The sequence below is a fragment of the Mustela nigripes genome, chromosome 1 (genome assembly GCF_022355385.1).
Source record: "Mustela nigripes isolate SB6536 chromosome 1, MUSNIG.SB6536, whole genome shotgun sequence".
Lineage (NCBI taxonomy): Eukaryota > Metazoa > Chordata > Mammalia > Carnivora > Mustelidae > Mustela > Mustela nigripes.
The window spans coordinates 40,701,065-40,717,363 of NC_081557.1; the positions used below are offsets into that span (position 1 = coordinate 40,701,065).

The following is a 16,299-nucleotide window of genomic DNA, read 5'->3' on the forward strand; positions in this document are numbered from 1 at the left end:
GGAGCCCGATGTGGGACTCGATCCCAGGACATTGGGATCATGACCTGAGCCGAAGGCAGCTGCTCAACCAACTGAGCCACCCAGGCGTCCCGTGCCCAAGAATTCTTAAAGGGTCAGATTGTAAATAAACCCCAAAGCAGGGTAATAAATGTATGTATCCCGAAATCATATATAAAGACACACAAATATGCTAAATATTTGTTGTATTGGTGTCTCATTTCTTCTTCACATTCCAGCTGCATTATTTTTAGGCCCTCAACCCAAGCCTTATTCTTAGTAATGTTTGGAGTTAAAAAAAAAAAATTAGTGGCGGTGGTTTCTCAGCTAAAGCCAGTGTGACCACACTCAGGTCATGAAGAAAAATAATGAGAAGCAATATATAATATTAATGATATAAGAATAAAAGCGAGTAGCTAAGTGCATTGCATAATTATCTCAGATGCCTCTTTTTTCAAACAAGTTTTATAATGCATTTATTATTCATATGTTTCAAATCAACACTGCTGAGCTGAGGGATTGTTTACAAAGTCCATTTGAAAACAAGTTTTTTGGGGGTTTTTTAAAAGATTTTATTTATTCACTTGACAGACAGAGATCACAAGTAGGCAGAGAGGCAGACAGAGGAGGAAGCAGGCTCCCCACCAAGCAGAGAGCCCCATGCGGGCTTGATCCCAGCACCCTGGGATCATGACATGAGCAGAAAGCAGAGGCTTTAACCCACTGAAAACAAGGTTTAAGATACTTCCTGGAGTCATAACACAAAATAGTTTTTACGGAAAGGACACAATCAGCTTTGCAGATTTGGTCACTCACAGGGAGAGGTAAACCAGGTTTCAAAACTTGGCGCTGTTTTGGGGATCTCTCACTTCTCCAAAGAGCTAATAAAATATAGATCTTTTACAGAAAAATTTTTGTACATAATTCATGTACATAAACCAAACTGAGTATAAAATATGCATATAATTTGCTGCCTCATTTTTGTGCTTTTACACAAAATAGATGGACAGAAGCAATCAGTTCTGGAGCCACCTGGCTGAGTCTATAGAGCATGCGACTCTTGATCTCAGGGTGGTCAATTTGAACCACTGGAAGTAGAGTTTACTTAAAAAAAAATTATATATGTATTTTAAAAAATAAAAAAGAAAAAAATCAGTCCTTGTGTGTGATAAAACCAGAAAACAAACCTCCCTGAAGCTTAACAGAATATAAATTGCTATAGGATAAATGAAAGAGAATATGGAGAAAAAGGTAAACATATGAAAGTTTGTTATACTATCAGCTATAACAGAATAAGATAAGATGACTTCAAGAGAAATTTACTACTGATGACACAATGTGTATCATTAATAAATGGATTATAGGGACGCCTGGGTGGCTCAGTTGGTTAAGCAGCTGCCTTCAGCTCAGGTCATGATCCCGGCATCCTGGGATGGAGTCCCACATCCGACTCCTTGCTGAGCAGGGAGCTTGCTTCTCCCTCTGCCTCTGCCTGCCATTCTGTCTGCCTGTGCTTGCTCTCTCCCCCTCTCTCTCTAATAAATAAATAAAAAATAAAATAAAATAAAATAAATGGATTATAAAAGTGATGATTAGATCATTTGGGTTTCAGCTATAGCCAACGGTGTTAACAAGATCAACAATTATGCTACCTGCCTCCAGGTGGGATCCTATCCTAACAGATTAGAACCACCATACATGGTAATGAAGCAGTTTTTTTTTTTTTTTAAAGATTTTATTTATTTATTTGACAGAGAGAGACCAAGCAGGCAGAGAGGCTGGCAGAGAGAGAGAGAGGAGGAAGCAGGCTCCCCGCCAAGCAGAGAGCCCGACGCGGAATTTGATCCCAGGACCCTGAGATCATGACCTGAGACGAAGGCAGAGGCTTAACCCACTGAGCCACCCAGGCACCCTGAAGCAGTTCTTATATATGGGCTTGCATAATTTGAAAGTGCATTTATTCCTTTAACAAATATTTACTGAACATGTATTACATGCCTAGCTCTGTACATACAGAAATCATCAGTGCAAACATCATTCTTGTCTTCAGTGAGCTTACAGCATAATGGGGTAGACTGATATAAATAAATCTTCAAAAGAATAAATACATGATTATAAACTATGGTAAGTGTTCTGAAGGAAAAGCAAAACTAGGGGGACGTGGTGTTCCAAATGGAGGAAACAGGACAAACAAAGTCTTAGGGCTAAGAAAGTGCTTGGTACATTAGGGAGAGGCCAGTATAATTGAAAAGTATTCAGTGAGGAGGAAGAGGGGCATGAAATGAGATTAACAAGGTCATCAGGATTAGAGCAAATAGGACCCTTTGGGACATGATGAAGATTTTGCACTTTATTCATGATGACATGGGAATCCATTGACAGGTTTAAAGTTGGGAGAGACGTGATCTGACATACACTTACTTAAAGGAACATTTTGGCTATTTACTTTTTCTTTCTTTTTTTTTTTTTTTTAAGATTTCTGTTTATTTACTTGACAGGGATCACAAGTAGGCAGAGAGGCAGGCAGAGAGAGGAGGAAGCACGTTCCCTGATAAGCAGAGAGCCCGATGTGGGCCTCAACGCCAGGACCCTGGGACCATGACCCGAGCTGGAGGCAGAGGCTTTAACACACTTAGCCACTCTGGCACCCCACTGGTTATTTACTTTTTTAAAGTAATCTATATTGCCAAAGTGGGGCTTGAAATGACCATGAGATCAAGAGTCACTCGCTTTACCTCCTGAGCCACCCAGAGCCCCTGTTTTGGCTATTTAATGTGTTGAATGGATTAAAGAAGAACAAGAAGGTCAACAGTTGCAATGGTGGCACCCTGGAGAGACAGGTGAGGGCCTATTCCCCTTAAAATCTCTATTAATATACCCCTATACACACATACACACTCACACTCTGCCCTAAGTTTCACCAAGAGGCAGCTTCATGAACATGTACCATGTTCTGTCACACAGGGTCCTACACTCTGTTTAATGCTCTGTTTGTCACTGTTTTGACATTTTTTTTTTTAAGATTTTGTTTATTTGACAGGGAGAGAGAGCACGCACAAGCAGGCAGCGTGACACACAGAGGGAGAGGGAGAAGCAGGAGCCCACTGAACAGAGAGCCCAACATAGGGCTGGATCCCAGGACCCTAGGGACCATGACGTGAGCTGAAGGCAGATGCTTAATCAACTGAGCTGTCTAGGGGCCCTGTTTTGAATTTTTTTTTTTTTTGAAGATTTTATTTATTTATTATTTGACACAGAGATAGAGAGCACAAGTAGGCAGAGCAGCAGGCCGAGGGAGAGGGAGAAGCAGGCTCTCGGCTGAGCAGGAAGCCTGATGTGGGCGGGGCTCAATCCTTAATCAACTGAACCACCCAGGTGCCCCTTGTTTTGAAATTCTTTTTTTTTTTTTTTTAAGATTTTATTCATTTACTTGACAGAGATCACAAGTAGGCAGAGAGGCAGGCAGAGAGAGAGGAGGAAGCAGGCTCCCCACAGAGCAGAGAGCCCAACGTGGGGCTCGATCCCAGGACCCTGAGATCATGACCCGAGCCGAAGGCAGAGGCTTCAACCCACTGAGCCACCCAGGCGCCCCTTGTTTTGAAATTCTTAATAATTTTTGAACAGAGGGTCCTACATTTTCATTTTGCATTGGGTTCTACAAATTATATAGCCAGTCCTGCTCACCAAATAAAAAGCAAGCTAAGTAAAAGCAGCCTGCAAACTCTCACAGCACTTACATACACTTATATACTTACACTATAGCTGCTAATGTCAGGGGTACTTAATATGTGTGACAGAATTCAACTATTCATATAATCACATGTATGAAAAGCAAATGGTTGATTTCCATCATGAACAGGTGGAACAGACTCCTTCCTGTACTCCAAACATACACCCCACATAGAAACAGTGTGTTTGCTATACAAATTTAACTTGAAGACAAGGTTCATAGCTCACTTATTGTCCTTAAGTTTTACCTACATGGAAACTCTGGAACCACCCCTTAAACAGGGACATCAGTTAGGAAGTTACTGCAATAGTTAAGGTGGAAAGTAATAGTGGCTCACATAGTGGCTCAGATAGTGGGGTGGCAATGGGGGTACAGAGCAGTATACACATTTAGGAAGTAAGATCAGTAGGGCTGAGTGATCAATGTAGGGCTGAGAGAGGTGTTATGTCAAGGGTAAAGATTATTAAGTTTATTGCTAGGCAGCTGAGTGGATGGAGATATGGGAATGGATCAGGCAATTTTCTAAGTGGTCTCCTTTGTTATTGGTTGTAGAGACCATTTGAAGAGGCCCCAGCCCCACCCATGGACATTTGGTTAAGTCTAACTCTCATACTGCCTCTCTGAACTGTAGTGGCTAACCACAGGAAGCACTTGAAATGACTGCAGAGATCAACCACTCACTCCGCAACAGCCAGCTGTAGGAGGAGAGGACTGATAAATTCTTGCTTACTAGTAATTGGCCCTTTTTTCTTCTAAAAGCATGAATGAAAGGCATCTGCTGTGTACGTATCATTGTGTTGCATATTCTTCTTCCCTTCCTGCTCCCGCCAGACATCAGTAAAACAAATCTGGGATTGCTTTACTCCCACACTCTTTGGAGAAAGGTGATGGTGGTTATCTCAAGGGGATGGTCTGGCCTTCAGCCAACCTCAGTAATTAGTGGCCTCATCAGGGTTTATCAGTTTCAGCAGACTGGCAGCTGTTGGCCAAGAAACAAAGCACAGCTCCAGTGTATGCTAAATATGTTCACATGTGTATATAAACATATGGTCCTTTATACATACAACTAGGATATGTCAAAATCCTTTTGCTACAGAACATGCATTGGAAATGGAATGGCAGCCCACCCAGCAGAATGGAATATGCCTTACAGCACACAGCATTTAATTCTAGGCTTTGAAAACAACTAAGCTTTGATTAAAAAAAAAAAAAAAAAGAGTTTAAATAACTCGAGCCAACACTTATTAATAAAATAAAACTCAACACATTTAGAAAGTAAAATAGGACTCCTATATCATGTGCAAAAAACTCAAAATGGCCTAAATACAAGAGCCTAAACTATGAAACTCTTAGAAAATGGGAGCAAATTTTTATGACCTTGGATTTGTCAATGGCATTAGATATGAACCCGAAAACACAGAAAACAAAAAAAAATTAGATACATTATATTTCATATGGTATATACACAAAATGGAATATTATTCAGCCACTAAAAAGTATGAAATACTGATACATGCTGCAACATGGATGAAATCTGAAAACATTATACTAAATGAAAGAACCTACAAAGGTCACATATTATATGATTCTGGTTTTTTTTATTAATATTTTATTTATTTATTTGACAGAGATCACATGTAGGCAGAGAGGCAGGCAAAGAGAGAGGGGGAAGCAGGCTCCCCACTGAACAGAGAGCCCCATGTGGGGTTCGATCCCAGGATGCTGGGATCATGATCTGAGCTCAAGGCAGAGGCTTTAACCCACTGAGCCACCCAGGTGCCCCTGTATGATTCCATTTATATAAAATATCCATCATAGTCAAATCCACAGAGAAAAAAAATTGGTAGTTACAAGGAGCTGGGGGAGGGGAAATGGGAGTGACTGCTTACTGGATATGATCAAAATTGTTTTGGAGCTAGATGGAAGTGGTAGTTATACAACATTTTGAATCTGCTAAATACCACCCAATTGTACACTTTAATGGGGTTAATTTTATGATATGTAAATTTCACATTTAAAAAAAAAGATTTTATTTATTTATTTGACAGAGATCACAAGTAGGCAGAGAGGCCTGCAGAGAGAGAGATGGTGGTGGTGGGGGGGAAGCAGGCTCCCGGCTGAGCAGAGAGCCTAATGTGGGGCTGGATCCGAAGATCCTGGGATCCTGATGCTGGGATCCTGACCTGAGCTTAAGGCCAAGGTTTTAAGCCACTGAGCCACCCAGGTGCCCCATAACATTATTTTTTTTAAAGTTTTTTTTATTTAGGTAATCTTTATACCCAACATGTCGTCGGAACTCAAGACCTTGAGACCAAGAGTCACATACTCTTCCAACTGAGTCTGCCAGGTACCCCTTTGCCTTAATTTAAAGAAAAGTAAAATGGGGAAGGAACATGACAGCTGCCTTAAAAATGTGGAACTCTATCTGAAAGATAGATTGTTTTTGTTTTTTTTTTCCCCTGGGTAGTTCCAGAGAGCAAAATTAGGGGAAGTTACAGGACAACTCTAACATAAATGAGGAAGACCTAACAATAAGTCTTTTAAACAGTGGAATGGGGGCTCCTGGTGGCTCAGTCAGTTAAGTGTCTGCTTTCAGCTCAGGTCATGATCTCAGGGTCCTTGGATTGAGTCCCGCATCAGTCTCCCTGCTCAGTGGGGAGTCTGCTTCTCTACCCTTCCTCCCAGCTTGTGATCTCTCTTTCTCAAATAAATAAAATCTTAAAATAATAATAATAATAAACATAAACATAAATAATAAAAATAAAAATAAACTTCCTTGTCTTCCAAGGAAGTTAGGTTACTCCTTACTGAAAGTGTACAAGCTGGATGATGAGCTCTTCAGGGAAGTTATAGAGAGGATTCTTAACATGATGTGTGACTGAGGCTTTTTTTGGTTTAATTATTTTCAAGAGTAATCTGTTATCTTCCCTCCACCCCTGTAACTAGGCTGATTCAGTTTGACCGCAGGCAATTTGCAAACAAATTCCTAGAGTTAAGGTATTCCTTCCTGGGAATTTCAGTTCTAGCCTAGCCCAGCCCTCTCAATTTATAGATGAAGAAAGTATAGCACAGAAAGAGGAAATGATCAATTGAACTTTCAGAAGTTGAAACTCCAACCCTCTGGACTTCGAGTTCAGAATTCAAGCTATTGCAACTTCCTGTTGGTAGTTGGGGTAAATCGTACCATCACCCATTAAAAATAGTTGAGCACTTACTGTATACCAGACACTGGTCAGAGTTCTTAGATATGAATGGTAAGGGTCAAGTCCTCAATTAATGAGTAGTGATAAGTAACCACGAAGATGATTATATTTGCAAATCATGGAGAGCCCAAAACTTCAGTCTACCACCTGTAACTTATCCAACTACTAAAACTTCCTCAATTGACAAAACAAAGTCATCTGGGTGACTCACCAGCCAAATTCGAAATGATCAATACGAATAGCAAACAAGAAAATGACCTAGATAATTCCTAGATTGGATGATGAGACCCACTAATTCATTTTATTGCGTTCTTGAGTAGGGGAGTTGAAGTCACCACCTGCTCTGGCTTCGAAAGCCCTCGGAACGCTGCAAGCAGAGAAAATGCAGAAGGGAGGGTCTCCATTGAGAGAGAGACAAAGCCTCTTCCCTTGTACTCCGTTGGATCCCGCCAGTTTAGGAGGATCCCGGTGATGCCCTGTTCTTTGGCGGAATCCAGCACCCCCTCCTTCGCCCCCAACCCCTGCCCTCTCCCACTTCGGGCATTCCCGGGGAAGCCCAGACCAATCTCCCCAGCCCACTCAGCACTAAAGCAAGAGGCGCCTCAAGATTGCGCAAAAGCCCCCCCCCCCCCCCCGCCTGCTCGGTGGCATGTTCCTAAAATTCCCATCTGCACAACATAAACAGGAAACGTGCAGCAAAAGCCCTGGCAGTGCAAATTCCATGGTCGAGTCGAAGGCGGGAGAATCTCGTCTTTGGGAGGGGAGTAGAGCGGAGGAGGGGAGAAACCAAACTTTCCAGGAGACCACTCAACCATCCATGTCTCTTCTAACCAGATCCAGAAAGAAAGAATAGAGAAGGCGGAAGGAAGGACGCCTGCTTTTGAAAAAATAGGGGAGGGGGAGGCGGAGGTGGGCCACGAAGGGATAGCCAGGCTTCAAAGGAAACGCCCGGAGTGGCTGAGGTGGCGGGAATACCCCCGGCCGCCTACTCCGCAAACCAGCTGTCCGCGCGGCCCTAGATGCAGCGGAGTCGGCTCACCGCCCGCAAGGGGTTCCCAAGTCAGCTGGGGTGGGGGTGGGGGAGGAGCGGGCGCTCCGCGCGGCGCAGGCGCAGACCGCGCCTCGGTTGTCAAACATGGCTGAAGCGCCGCCGCTGCCGCTACTGCCGCTGCAGGGAAAATGCTGAGCCCTCCCGGGCCCGGTGGGCGGCGGCGGCGAGGGCGGCTACGGGCACCTGCTTCTCCGGCGCGGCGGCGGCGGCCATGGCTCGGCTGGCTGACTACTTCATCGTAGTAGGCTATGACCACGAGAAGCCAGGTAAGGGTGTGGGGCGGGCGCCGCCCCCAGGCCTCCCCGCCCCCGTCCCCCCTAACTCCCACCTCCCGGCTGCTATCCAGTGGGCTCTGCGGGGCAGGGCGTCGCAGTCGGGAGGCGGGGAGGGCCGGGCCGGGCAACGGCTGCCCGGCGGAGCTGCGGGTGGCTGTCCGGCCTTCTTGGCGGGGCTGAGCCTCGCGGTGGGCGTGAGGGACCGGCACGGGGTGGGGGGAGGGGAGAATAGGGGGAGGAGGCCGCGTACGCGGGGGCTCCGGGAGGCCCAGCTGGGCGAGCTCGAGGCTAGTCTGGGTGTCGCGATCCTCGCGCTGGAGGAGGCGGGGTACCAGGGGCAGCGCCCTGGTGCTGGCGAGATTGGGCAGGACTGCGGGGTTGGGAGGGCGGGAGCCAACTGTGTTAAGTTCGTCGGGGATAAACTTCTGCCCTGCATCCTGAGTGAGTAACGAGTGACGCAGGGGGCTGTCCTCTCCGAAAGGAAATGCTGAGAGAGTCCAGTGCTCCTTTACCCCTGCGTCGTTGGGGGCCCGTCTAGTCACCGCGCCAGTGAACGCGTGGTACCGGCGAGGGGGAGAGGATCCTTGCACTTTTAAACATTTCTAGGAAATGCTCCCTGTTCTTTCAGGACAGATATGACGGTCATTTCAGAGTGTCTGGACACTATCTTTAAGTAAGGACAGTCAGCCGACCGCTGAAAGTCTTGCTTCACGTTGATTTGCGGCTTAAAATATTTTTTGGATTAAAAAGTTTCTTTTTTTTTTTTTTTTTGAGTGTAGTTGACATGCAGTGTTTGTGTGTTTTAATTATTTTTATGATTCATCACAAAACTTTCTTCATAAGGAGCAATTTGGCAAATGCTTTTTGTATTTCAGTTTCATGATGGACTTGTGCAACTTAAAGTTCAGGGTTCATGCACGTTTGTTTTGTATTTGCATTTCATTGTATTACTGTATAGCTAAGCGTAATGTATAACTGGGAAGCACAGCTATTTCAGGGTATTTCCAGTTGCACGTTTGCAAGGAATTTTAGATAGCGGCAGACAAGGCCCTTCATCTTTTGGAGGAGATGCTGAGATTGTGCTTTGCTGATAGTTACAGCCATTTGTAGTGGCAGAATGTCATTGTTCTACCCACTCTTGGTCAACTGCCCCTTTCACTATTACTCTTCTAATAACTTCCTTTAGTGGGGTTTTATATTTTTAAAGCTTTCACTATTCACAACCTGATTGAGGTCAATTGTTAAGAGAAGGGGTTGGGCTGTATTTAAAGTGTCTTCTGGCTCCAACATTTGATTTCCTAGTAATTTTGCATAGTCTGGTGTCTAACCAAGATTAACAATATGAAGAATCACAGTTTATTTTTAATACTATTTCATTTTTATCAACATTGTTTTTTTGCCTCACTTTAAACTGAAACAATCAGGGGTGTCTGGGTGGCTCCCTGGGTTAAGCCTCTGCCTTTGGCTCCAGTCATGGTCTCTCGGTCATGGTCTCGGAGTCCTAGGATGGAGCCCCACATTGGGCTCTCTGCTCAGAGGGGAGCCTGCTTCTCTGCCTACTTGTGATCTCTCTCTCTGTCAAATAAATAAATAAAATCTTAAAAAAAAATAACAACCAAAAACCTGAAACAATCACGTACTTGAAGAAAACTTGCAAGTAAGGTACAAAGAACTTTTTCTTTGAACCATTTGAGAGGAAGCTGCTGACCTAATGCCCTATCACCGCAGAATGCTTTAGTGTGCATTTTTTTTTTTTTTTTTACAAACAAGAATATTCTCCTGCATAATCACAATGCAGTTGTCAGAATCAGAAAATTTGTACTGATACAGTACTCCAATTAGTTTTCAGACTGGTTCAAGCTTTGTTGATTTTGCCATTAATCTTTCTACTGGCAAAAAGATCCCATTCAGAATTATATGTTGCTTTTACTTGTTATATCTCTTTTGTCTTCATTCTGGAACAGTTCTTCCATCTTCTCTTGACTTTCATAACCTTGACATTTATGAAGATTATAGGGCAGTTATTTTGTAGAATGCCCCTCAATTTGGGATTATCTGTTCTCTTATTAGATACATGCAGGTTATATACTTGGGTAGAAAAATCACAAAAGTGATGCTCATTGCAGTCTATCAGGTGGTACACAATTTCAGTTTATCCCATTACTGGTGATTTTTTACTTTGATTACTTACTTGATATAAGCAATGCCTGCTGGGCTTCCTCACTAAAAAGTTAATATGTAATTGTTAATATATAGTTTTGTGTGGAGTACTTTGAAACTATGTAAATATGTTGTTCCTCATCTAACTTTTAAGAACTTTTTTTTTTAATATTTTATTTATTTGATAGAGATCACAAGTAGCCAGAGAGGCAGGCAGAGAGACAGGAGGAAGCAGGCTCCCTGCTGAGCAGAGCTGGATATGGCATATGGGGTTCGATCCCAGGACCCTGGGATCATGACCTGAGCTGAAGGCACCCCTCCTCATCTAACTTTTAATGTATTCCTGTATCCCTATCTGTATGAATATTTTTCAGTGGATTATATTCTTTTACTATATATATATATTTTTTTTACTATATATATATATTTTAAAGATTTTATTTATTTATTTAACAGAGAGAGACACAGTGAGATAGGGAACACAAGCAGGGGCAGTGGGAAAGGGAGAAGCAGGCTTCCCGCTGAGCAGGGAGCGGGATGTGGATGCTGGGCTTGATACCAGGACCCTGTGATCATGACCTGAGCTGAAGGCAGATGCCCAATGAATGACTGAGCCACCCATGCGCCCCTACTATTTATTTTGATGTTTAGATTGTTCCTCATTTGGCCAATAAGAGTCATTCAGGCTGGCTTTTGTGTCCTTATAACATGTCACCATCATTCCTTGAGCATGTCTTTACTTTTTCGCACAGATTTATCCTATACTGTACCTGCCTTAGTCCTGCAGTTGGCTGTTTCTCGGACATTTTGAAGTTACAGTCTCAGTGCTAATATGTTTGTTGTTGTTGGGTTGTTAATATTCTCACACTCTCTTAATGGATGAAGCTGGGAATACATAGATGTATGTACACATATGTTTATATCTATATTTACTTATCTGTATATATTGTAAATGATGAGTTCACACTAATACTTCCCATTTCAGTACAAGTTCTAGTTCTTTTCTTTTTCATATTTGTAGTAGTTGTCTCTCACAGTAAGAAATATATATATATTCATATATATGAGTATATACACTCATATATAGATATAGAGATGCATATACATATATTATGAGATATAATACTCTTCTCTCATAGTAAGAAATGTGGCTTCCATTATCCTTAATATGTTTACTTATTTGTTCATATCTTCTGTATTTTTTTTTTTAAGGTTTTATTTATTTCTTTGACAGAGACAGATCAGAAGTAGGCAGAGAGAGAGGAGGAAGCAGGCTTTTTGCTGAGCAGGGAGTCCGATGTGGGACTCGATCCCAGAACCCCGAGATCATGACTTGAGCTTAAGGCAGAGGCTTTAATCCACTGAGCCACCCAGGCGCCCCTATCTTCCTGTATTTAAACAAACTTTCATATTTGCTACCACCCTCTCTTCTCCTGGATGCCTTTTTTCTCTGCTGATTCTTCCTTATATCCCTTCCGTTCTGCTACCCCTCTAAGAAGCTAACAGCTTCAATTTAGGGATACCTTCTTCAACCTGTTCTGATTCTAACGCCCCATGTTAGCTTCCCCACTGTTTCTGGATGTATTTCTCACCCCAATTAGGCCTTGATGCCCTAAATTGGACTGCTTTCATGTGAAGATATCCTCTTCACTCTCTGAGACCTAGTGTCCCATGAAAGGTTGCCCCTCTGTGTTGACACCCTCTTCCAGTACTTGGGTTGAACACATGTCTTCTTCCCATATGGACTCCTTTCTTGGTTCACTTGGGCTCTGACAACCCACACCACACTCAGGGCTAACAGGATTACTCACCATCCCACAGGAGGGAAAGGGAAGATTATTTTATTATTTTTATTATTATGTATTATTTTTTGGTGGGGATAGAGAGAAAGAGAGAATCCTAAGCTGGCTCAGGCCCAGCCACTTGAGTCATGCGGGGCTCGATCTCACAATGCTGAAATCATGACCAGAGCCGAAATCAAGAGTTCAGACATCTAACTGACTGAGCCACCAAGATGACCTATTTTTAATTTTTTATTATTTTTTTATTTTTATTTTTGAAAGATTTTATTTATTTATTTGATAGAGATACAGCAAGAGAGGGAGCACAAGCAGGGGGAGTGGGAGAGGGAGAAGCAGGCTTCCTGCCAAGCAGGGAGCCCAGTGCTGGGATCGATCCCAGAACCCTGGGATTATGACCTGAGCCGAAGGCAGTTGCTTAACCAACTGAGCCACCCAGGTGCCCCTGTTTTTTATTTTTTAGTAAACTCTGCATCACACATGAAGCTCCGCTCACAATTCCGAGGTCAAGAGTCGCACGCTGTACTGAGCCAGCCAGGCATCCCAGGGAAGATTATTTTTTTAAGTAAAAAAAATCCAGAAGCTTGGGGCGCCTGGGTGGCTCAGTGGGTTAGGCCGCTGCCTTTGGCTCAGGTCATGATCTCAGGGTCCTGAGATCGAGTCCCGCGCGCAGGCTCTCTGCTCAGCAGGGAGCCTGCTTCCTCCTCTCTCTCTGCCTGCCTCTCTGCCTACTTGTGATCTCTCTCTGTCAAATAAATAAATAAAATCTTAAAAAAAAAACAGAAGCTTTTATAAATTGTCCAATCTGGATAGTAGAATGTATGATTTTTATTATATATATTTTTTACTTGTAATAATTTTTCTTTTGTCACATTTTTTGAAGTATAATTTACGTGTAGTAAATTCACCTTTTAACTGAACAATTCAGTGAGTTTTGACAGGTGTATACATAAATGTAGCCACTACCACAATTAAGGTTTAAGTATAGAACATTTCTGTCCCTACAAAATGTTCTTTTGGGACACCTGGGTGGCTTAATTGGTTAATAAGTTAAATGTCTGACTTTGGTTCAAGTCATGATCTCAGGGTCTTGGGATAGAGCTGGCCTCAGGCTCTGCACTTGGCAAGGAGTCTGTCTCTCTTCTCCCTCTACCCATCCTCTCTGCTTGTGCTCTGTTTCTCTTTGAAATAAATAAAATATCTTAAAAAGAAAAAAAAAAAGGAGTTTTCTCTGACCTTGTGAAGTCAGTTCCCTCCCTAGCCTGTGGCAATTACTGATCTGTCTTCTGTTCTTTTGTTTTTATTTTATTTATTTATTTTTAGAATGTCATCTAAATGGAATTATATAGTTTTCTATGTCTGGCTTTTTTTTCTACTTAAAATATGTTTGAGGGGCACCTGGGTGGCTCAGTGGGTTAAAGCCTCTGCCTTCGGCTTGGGTCATGGTCCCAGGGTCCTGGGCTCAAGCCCCACATTGCATTGGGCTCTCTGCTCAGCAGGGAGTCTGCTTCCCTTCCTCTCTCTCTGCCTGCCTCTCTGTCTATTAGTGATCTCTGTCAAATAAATAAATAAAATCTTAAAAAAAATGTTTGAGATTTATCCATTTTATATGCATTGTCAGTTTCTTTTTGTTGTTGAATATAGTACGATTTATTTATCAATTCACCAGTTGGTTAAAATTTGAGTTTCCAGAACAAAGTTATTCTGGACATTTACATACAGATCTCTGAGTGTTCATATGGATTCATTTCTCTTGGGTAAATACATGGGAGAAGAATTGTTGGGTCATACGATAAGTATCTGTTTAGCTTGCTGTGAAACTGCCACCAAACTATTTTCCAAACTGGCTGTGCCATTTTGCATACTTCAGCAATGCATAAAGATTCCAGTTAACCTTTTTATTCTATTTATTTATTTGTTAAAAAAAGATTTTATTTATATATTTATTTGTTAGAGAGAGCACAAGTAGGCAGAGTGGCAGGCACAGGTAGAGAGAGAAGCAGGCTCCCCGCTGAGCAAGGAGCCTGATGCAGGACTATTCCAGGACCCTGGGACCATCACCCGAGCTGAAGGCAGCGGCTTACTCGCCTGAGCTACCTAGGCATCCCATTTTATTTATTTTTAATTATTTAAAATAAAACAACTTATAGCCATTCTAGTGGATATGTAGTGGTATCTCATTGTGGGTTCAATTTATATTTTCCTGGTTACTAATGATGTTAGTCAGCTTTTCATGTATTTATTGCATTTGAATATTTTTTGCAAAGTCTCAAGATCAAATTTTCTTTTCTATTTGATTGCTTAGCTTCTTATTATTACGGTTTTTTTTTTTTTTTTTTTTTTTAAATTTCAAATACAGGGGTGCCTGGGTGGCTGCATCAGTTAAGCATCTGACTCTTTTTAAAAAAGATTTATTTAGGGGCATGTGGGTGGCTCAGTGGGTTAAAGCCTCTGCCTTCGGCTCAGATCATGATCCCTGGGTCCTGGGATCCCAGGGTCCTGGGATCAAGCCCTGAATTGGGCTCTCTGTTCAGCGGTGAGCCTGCTTTCTCCTCTCTCTTTGCTTGTCTCTCTGTCTGCTTGTGATCTCTGTCTGTAAATAAATAAATTAAAAAACTTAAAAAAACAAAAAAAGGATTTATTTATTTATTTGAGAGACAGAGAGTGTGCAGGGGGAGGGCAGATGGAGAGGGGAAGCAGATTCCCTGCTGAGTGGGTTTGATCCTATGACCCTGAGATCATGACCTGAGTGGAAACTAAGAGTTGGTTGGTCAACCAACAGAGCCATTCAGGAGCCCTAAGCATGGGACTCTTGATCTCAGCTCAGGTCTTCATCCCAGGGTTGTGAGTTCAAGCCCCATACTGGGCTCCACGCCAGGTGTAGAGCTTGCTTTAAAGATAGATAGGTAGGGCGCCTGGGTGGCTCAGTGGGTTAAGCCGCTGCCTTCGGCTCAGGTCATGATCTCAGGGTCCTGGGATCGAGTCCGGCATCGGGCTCTCTGCTCAGCAGGGAGCCTGCTTCCCTCTCTCTCTCTCTCTCTCTGCCTGCCTCTCCGACTACTTGTGATTTCTCTCTGTCAAATAAATAAATAAAATCTTTAAAAAAAAAAGATAGATAGGTAAATTAATTTCAGATACAAGTCTTTATTAGGTATTTTGTAAATAATTTCAGTCTGTGGTTTGCCTTTTCGTTGTCGTCTTTTTTTTTTTTTTTTTTTAGATTTTATTTATTTATTTGACAGAGAGATCACAAGTAGGCAGAGAGGCAGGCAGAGAGAGGGAGAAGCAGGCTCCCTGCTGAGCAGAGAGCCCGAAGCGGACTCGATCCCAGAACCCTGCGATCATGACCTGAGCAGGAGGCAGAGACTTTAACCCACTGAGCCACCCAGGCGCTCAACATTTGAATACTTTTATATCTTGAATTGTATCCTTTGAGTTGTCCTTTTTATGTAAAGCTTGCTGTAAAAACTTATTGGAAGAAAATCTGCTAAATTTGTGTTCTTTGAATTGTAAATGAAGAAAGAATAAACCTAATTGATCCTGTAAATCTTTATTATAAAGATTTCTTTCCTTGGAAGTTAGTATGATTTTATTACCCAAATCTCTCTAAAGCTAATCAGATTATGATAATATACTGAAATTTTGTGTGCTTATTACCACATTATTCCTGGAATTATTCAATCAATGCAGTCTATATTTGTTCCTAAAATGTCTTTTCCATTAGTAATACTTCTCAGTTGATTTTTTCCATATATCTACAAACCTTGTTTTTTTTGAAAAATTGCATTTACAAACTGGAAAAAATAATCCATGCTATTTGAAGTGTATACAAAGAAGAGTGCTTGGCATATAGTAGTTATTTAATAAAGATGTTTGAATGAATACACAATGGCTGAAAATATAAAAAGCTATAAGGAAGGAGTGTGGTTATGAAAGGATAACAAGAGGGATTTTTGTGGTGATAGAACTGTTTTGTATCTTTACTAGGTGGCAGATACATGAGCCTTCATTTGTGATAAATTGCATAGAAGTAAATACACACAACAAATGTGAATAAATACAGTAAAACTGGGGGGCTCTGAAT

The 16,299-nt window shown here is 42.1% G+C and overlaps 1 protein-coding gene across 2 annotated transcripts in view; it reads left to right on the plus strand.

The window, feature by feature from the left end:
• Nucleotides 1-8,016: 8,016 nt before the first annotated feature.
• Nucleotides 8,017-16,299, plus strand: part of SBF2 (SET binding factor 2) — a 474,622-nt gene continuing 466,339 nt past the window's right edge. For both annotated transcript variants that reach the window (XM_059408436.1, XM_059408445.1), the window contains exon 1: nucleotides 8,017-8,247. In XM_059408436.1, coding sequence (XP_059264419.1) covers nucleotides 8,193-8,247 — 55 coding nt within the window. In that variant the 5' untranslated portion in view covers nucleotides 8,017-8,192. The remainder of the gene's footprint in view (nucleotides 8,248-16,299) is intronic.